General features: G+C 31.1%; 1 protein-coding gene across 1 annotated transcript; it reads right to left on the bottom strand.

Annotated features, from left to right (window-relative positions):
• Positions 1 to 445: 445 nt before the first annotated feature.
• Positions 446 to 3,489, bottom strand: LOC112519825 (chaperonin-like RbcX protein 2, chloroplastic). Its single transcript, XM_025128121.1, has 5 exons — positions 3,045 to 3,489; positions 1,737 to 1,828; positions 1,585 to 1,642; positions 819 to 884; positions 446 to 737 (listed from the first exon to the last, which is right to left on the bottom strand). The coding sequence occupies exons 1-5, from the start codon at positions 3,309 to 3,311 to the stop codon at positions 615 to 617; spliced, it is 606 nt and encodes a 201-aa protein (XP_024983889.1). The 5' UTR covers positions 3,312 to 3,489; the 3' UTR covers positions 446 to 614.
• Between the last annotated feature and the right edge of the window lie 4,007 nt (positions 3,490 to 7,496).

Below are 7,496 nucleotides of genomic sequence, written 5' to 3' on the forward strand. Positions count from 1 at the left end.
ACCCCGTAAGCGCTTACTGTGGTAAGAGTCGTTGCCCTCATTTACCGAGTAAGACTCCTGGTCCTCGGATAAGATTCTTGGTTCTTACCATATTCATCGGATGAAGTAGTGTGACCTGATAAACGCTTACCCGGGTAAGCGTTTGGTAAACAATCTCTAAGAGACAATCCAGAGAGATAGACTCAGAGAGAATCGAGTTCAAACGAGAACGTTGATCAAAATCACATATGATATTACATTAAACTCAATTATAAAATCTAATGTGATTAGCGCAATCTTTACCGCTACCTAGGTCACAGGCCAAGTCAATAAGTCACCCATACACCCTTACGTTGACCGTGATCCATGATTGCATGCGATTTTAGTGCAAAATAACATATGATTCGGCCGTTCTCGTGTTCTCTTATTTTGACCTTGTTCTCGTTTAATTCTCCCAGAGATCTCGTTTAGAAAGCAAAGACCTTCCTTGTTGCTTGGTGGAAAATAATGCGATGGACTTCTGACCAAAAATCAGCTAAAATTCTCATAGCACGAATCTACCTAGACAACAACCGATAAAGAAAAAGACACATGCATATCTAAGTGATTGATGAAAGACTCGATCAAAGAACTCTTCATCCGATCTTCTCTGTATTTGTATCATCTGATGGCCATATCACCGTCTCCATCAACCTTTCACGCATCAACTCCAAGTTCTGATCCGATAGATTCTTATACATTTCACCGTGATCCAATTTCTAACAACACCCACAAATCAAAATCCCATAAACTTTCGAAAACTACAAGATCAAAACCAATTATTATGGGAGAATTTATACCTTCACCCATTTTCCGTAGAGATGAAGGCGCGTCACCATTACTCTTTCTGCAAGATCGTGTTTCTCCTATCGAAACAAAAATGAGCTTAATAATACACTTGAACACTACAACAAAATCGGGTTTTATATGATGTCGAAAGGTTTAGATGTTCTGATATACTGCTTTATATGACTTAAGTTAATAGGACCAAACAATTGTGTGTTATATGTAAAAGTGTTTCAATAAGTTTATATTGAACGCTTTTCGAATAAAAGTTACATATTAGTTTTTTTTTATAGGACGTTTTTTAGAACGTCCTGTCAATACATTTATTTTATCTGACACTTGTTTCTATAAGACAAATTTCCGGCTAATGTGATGCTAAAAAATTAATAGGACAATTTATTTCAAAAGGGTCCTAAAAACTTGTTAAAAAGTTCAAAAGTGTCATATAAACTTATTGTAACACTTTTGAGAATCGTCCCATGAATAGATATTTTTATTGGACACTTGTTGTTACAAGACAAATTTTCAAATAATGTCATATTAAAAAATCAATAAGATGCTTTATTTCAAAAGTGTTCTAAAAAAACGTATTTTAGACGTCAAAAAACGTCATATAAACTTATTATAACACTTTTACATATGACACATAATTGTTTGGTCCTATAAACTTAAGTCATACAAAGGAGTCTATTGGGTCATTTAGAGATTTCTGGTGTCCTATAAACCCGATTTTGTTACAGTAAAAGGTCAGGGAACGAATCTAGTAAGATTTTGATGTACCTTTTGGAGGATCCGAAGGAAGCGTTTTCCATCACTGGGCTTGTTTGTTGCAACAAAACTGTTGAAATCAATGGAAAATGGTGTTAGAAGTAGAAATGGAATAATCTCATGGTGTTACAAAGAGTATGAGCCCACAAATTTGGTGGAATTACTCGTAGAACCATCGATACTGCGTTGGATTCATCTCGTAAAGCTGATTCATAACAGTCCTTACTGCTTTGTAGGTGAAAAGATTGAAAATTTGCTGTAAAAAACATAACATTTCGTCATATTATTCATACAAAAAAAGTAAATTTAATACTAACCCTAACAACCTAACATAGAACGGATGTCAAATATTAAAAAATGGCTTAATAGATTTAACTTTATAAGACCAAACAATTATGTATCTTATCTAAATGTGTTATAATAGGTTGATAGAATACCTTTATGCGCCATAATAAGGGACTGTTTGGTTGGTTTTTTATTAAGTTTTGTATGGATAAAGTTGTATGTGCGGATTAATCTGTTTATATTGATTGAGAAGGTTTTTCTCTTAGAGGGTTTTTTTTTCATACATGGAAGAGCACGTTTTTTAATTGAGAGGGACAAGTATGAAAAAAACTTGGTTTTCTTCGTAAAGCTCCCCCTAAAAGTTTATTTGAAGAAATAACTTTTGGTATAAGTCACTATCAAACAGTCATATATAGCTTACTATGTATAGCATACTGAATAAGTTGTGAGTCTTATAAAGCTCACTAAGCTGCTAACAGACGTACCTTGAAGTTTTTAATACAATTTTCAAATAAAGGCTCATATTAGTTTTTTTTTATATTATATTATTTGGAAGGAAAAATATGTCTCATAGAATATGTGTTTGTAGCATACTTCTCAAAAGCGTCTTGTAAAAAAAACCAATGTAACGCTTTATTTCAAAAGTGTCCTACAAACTTCAAAGAATGCCCAAAAGTTGTTTAAGTTGTCGTTATCAACTTATTGTAACACTTTCTAAAACATAGGAGGTTGTTTCATACTATGAATGTTAGGGGCCGTTTACCAAACGCTTACCAAGTGAGGTTACCTTACCAGATAAATATGGTTTATACCAAAAATATTATCCGGTAAGAGTGACACAAGGACCAAGAGTCTTACCCAGTAGGTGAAGACAACTACTCTTACCATAGGAAGCGCTTACCGGGTAAATTGTTGCATACGATGTTGTTTCGGTGGACTAAAATCTTACCCAATAAATAAATAATAGTGGTAAATAAATGGCCCGTTAGTCCTATAAAACAGTTTATTAACAACATTTATACATATTTGAGATCCTGTAAAGCTGATTTTGTTGCCTTCACTCATTCTAAACATCCTATTCCTATTCACACATCCACAATTCCTCTGTACAATCTGCAAATTCGATTAAGACCCCATAACAATTCAGCATTAAATACTCAAACGAAAGTATATTAAGAAGTTCTTACAGCTTTAACATCGTGAAAACTGTCATCATACTGTCCACCAAGTTCATTAACAATCACAAAACCTTTAACCCTCTTCTGGTTCTTGGAAGCAATTCTTTTTGCTGGAAGCTTGGAATCCATGAAAGAGGAGCTCAGTTTTTTGCTGATTGATTTCCTTTGCAGATTCAAATCCCCATTACTCGTGTGATTCACATGTGATGATGCGAGTGAATCGAGACCCAAACATGGGGAAGTATGTGAATCCACAACACATATACCCCCCACCATGAGATTAACCAAAACCCTAAAAACAGGATTTCTGTATGAGGAAGATTTTGCAGAAATCAGAATCGAATCTATGAATGAGAAATTGGTGGGTGTGAAAGCAAAATGGAGATTGAAGTCAAAGATTCATTGGAGGTGATGATGATGTTTTGGGGAAAACAAGTACTAATTTTGTGGGAAGAGTGACCAGAAATAAATTTGAGGTCAGAAATGGTCTAAGCAACAAAGGTGGGTTTTCATTTTGAATCATGGTTGGTTTTTCAAATGTTTGAAAACTTGACCAAATCTTTGTTAATGGTTAGGTTGTAATCGAACTGAACGAATACGAACAGAGGCTTGTTTATGTTTGTTCGTTTAATTTAATCGAATAAACGAACGAACATAAACGGTAAACGAACGAAAATCTTTGTGTTCATGTTCGTTTGTTTAGAAATCAAGTGTGTTCGTGTTCGTTTATGTTCGTTCGTTAACATGCTAAACGAACGAACATAAACGAACGGACTAAACGAATATAAACAATTATACACGAACATTAACGATGAAAATGTAAAAATTTCAAATAAGTAAAATGATGATAAAATTTAAATTTAAATAAATTCTAAAAAGCTAAAACTTAAATAAATATTATTTGAATTCAAACTAAATAAATAAAAGATTATATATTAAATTTTGTATATAAACGAAATATAAACGAACTATAAACAATCGAACGTTCACAGACATAAATGAACGAACGAGACTTTTGTTTATGTTCGTTCGTTTAACTAAATGAACAAAAAAAATTGTTTATGTTCGTTCATTTATTAAATAAACGAACTTTCCGTCGAACGGTTCGCTGAACGTTCGGTTCGTTTAAAACCCTATTCATGGTTGGTTGGGTTGAGGTCACAACTAATTATGTTTGTTAAAACAGTGAGAAAATATAACATATTTGTTGGAAATGTTATAAAAATAATAGTAAGTCATACATCTTCAATAGTTTCTTTAAAATACCGAAATAGAAAAAAAGTAAGGATTATCGTGACGAATAACAAACTCAAGTTTTACAACTTGTATCATAATAACTGAACATTTGATAATTAAAAACATCTAAGATATGCAAGTCTTAGTAGCACGTAAAACTTAATATCGTTAAAAAAAAAGCACCAACAACAGTGCGCACATTGCATCTCCTAACATTAAAATCCTCTTTCTTTTTATAATAAAATACATTTGAAACCACACATTCTTGTACAAATTTAATTTCAATATCAGTGCATTACTTTTACAAGTATGTTCAGTGTTCTACATTCTATTTCATCAACTGTCACTTAATTAACAAGTTTCGTTTCATCTCAACTTAATTTACACATTTTTCTAATCAAAAGATGTCGTCATCGTGCAACGCACGATGCCACGTATTAGTGTTTGATAAGCTTCAATTAGTATTTATGTTTTTTTCTATTTGTGGGTAATAGCTTCTTGATATTATTAGCTTTGATTATGATTACACATTTAGACGTTAAACGACATTATTTACTATGATGTGAAATTTCAATACCACCTCTTAACTTTGTCTTTGGGAGCTTGTATCTGTGATCTTGGAAGTCATATATGAGCTCGTACAAATGTTAATTTTTTTTTTTATTAACCTGGATATCCAACCCGCTATGTGAACCGACTAATCCCAAGACGACCACCTACTTTACAAATAGCCCGGAGTTACCGCATTTGAACCTCCGTGGCCACAAGAGAATTTTTATTCCTACTTGGATTTGAACCAGTAACTAACATCTCGTGCTTTAATCATTGATCACATAATATATGCTAGAACACCAATTCATCGACAATTTATGGCCTTTGAGGCTTAGTTTTTAATCCATTTGCATAATAAACAAGTATACACCATCGTAGATTACTGATGCTTTGATTAAACATGAATTATAGTTGAATTCTTACATGGAATTCTTTGAGAACACTTGCAAACTTTATTGCATGCTTAACTTCAAAACTCAAGTTAATGCTATATTTTTCCTAAAAGGGTATTTGCTAGAAAATACCAAAGAAGTGAAATGGTATACTGGTTCCTCCAGTTGCTCGTAGATTGAGTATTCATTAGAGTCCAAACTGTTGTCATCTTCCAGAATCACTAACCTTCATCACATGCTGTGAATTGAACGTGCTTCCCAATCTAGTATTGAGTCCAAGACTTCACGATAATGGTTATATAACCGACGGACTTCATCTTTTGTTGAATTGCATCATTAACCCTTAACTTTTTGGTTTTATTCAAGATGTCACAACAACGCTTATAACTCTCTTGACAAGGACAACAACACTTATAACTCTCTTGACAAGGAGTTCATAATTGACAAGGGGACATGATACAAAGCACCCATTGAAATCCCAACTTAGCCCTTGTGCCATATCTGTACAAATTGACTAAAAATTTGTATTGACAACATAAAGAAAGCTAATTAAAATAAAATATTTACGGTAAAATGTTTTTCATATGTCAAGTAACAAAGCTTGATGTTGTAATAACTGATAATTTATTATCTCAACTAATAACGCTTGTTCACATAGCCTCATGGTGGTATCAAATTTCGTTTGTAGTCCATATTGCTTGTATGTGATGTAAAACACGACATGTGTAAAGGGTTCAGGGTCTTAATCCACACTCGGTGAGAGTCTAGTCATTAAAAGTACGAAAATGCACGTTGTTTAGTGAGAAAGACATAAAGAATAAGCATAAAGTATAAAAATACTTAAAGCCTGTTTCTACAACAATAAATTTATTATATTACATTATTCACAGATAAATCTTTAAATATATCCAACATGTATATAGTATGCATGTTGCAACTTAATCATATAACATCAAGCATGAAACAGATCTACAACATTGATTCGAATACTGATATTCGTTCTTAAAAAACATGTGGAGAATCAGATTTGTTGGGCTTGAAGGTTGCTTGAGGAAGACTTCTTTTTAAAATTTTACAGTAATATAAAATGATTAAAATTTATATTAAATAGTGATTGTTTTATAGAAAATGATTTTTTACCAAATAAAAAATCAATTTGAAAAACTAAGATTTAATATTTTTTATTTAAAAAAAATGAAAAAAACAACTTGAGAATTTTGTTCTTTTTCATGGTTGTTTGTAAAGTCACTCAAGAAACGTTCATGATGTATTTGTTGTTTGCCAGTTGTTGAATGATTTGGTGTAGCATGATTAAGTAGTCAGAATGATTAAAAGGTTTTCATGATACAGTACAAAATGAAATATAATTGTTTAGTAATTATTTACAACGAAATTAGAGTGTTGAATGGTTAAAAAGACTACAAAATCATTCAGAGAATTTTAAAACCCTTAAAAAACAAACTTTTTTATGTCAAACAAGATTTACATGTTAACAATTCAGATACTGCTTTTTAATGAAACTATTAAGAGGTAATCAAACAACCACTTAGAAAATCTCGAAAACATGTATACAATGCATAAATATCAACCGTTATTTGATATTTGAAAAATCTTAATAAAAACGAATTTATTAATATTATATTTATTTGATACTCCTAAGTCTTAACCTTGCTGATGACGTGAGACTAAATTTGTATTGTCAAATTAGAGGTGCTCACTTATCTTGGAATCTCGCTTCATTTATTAATACTAGAAACGTATTCGTGCAATGCAGCGAGATACATCGTGATTTTAATATTTCATTTTATTATTTATCTCAGCTGATGTTATAATATGGTTTTATGTGATTTTGAGAAAACAATGATGTTTTTATTTTTGAATAAAATATATGTTTGAAGATATCATAAAAATTTGACAAAAATATATTGATATTAGTATCAAATTAACTATTTGAAATTCCTCATTTTTGGTTTAATAATATAATTTATGTACAATAACGAATTAATTCATATTTGGTTTTATAATATAATTTTTTTATAAAGATAATAATAATTTATTTTGTTGGAACTCGGTAATTATTCTAATTATATTTTAGATTTTTTATATTTTAAAATGAGATGTGCATCCTCTATTTGATTATATTTATCCGCAGTTATTTATAAAAATTCAAAAATCGAGCTTTAATAAGTTGTATTTATGCATAATTACTTGTAATCTTGAATTTTAAGTAATATGCATCAATATACAGTACTTTATGCATAACAAAAATATATCGATATTC

The sequence above is a fragment of the Cynara cardunculus genome, assembly GCF_001531365.2.
Source record: "Cynara cardunculus var. scolymus isolate 2C chromosome LG 10, CcrdV1, whole genome shotgun sequence".
In the NCBI taxonomy this organism is placed as follows: Eukaryota; Viridiplantae; Streptophyta; class Magnoliopsida; order Asterales; family Asteraceae; genus Cynara; species Cynara cardunculus.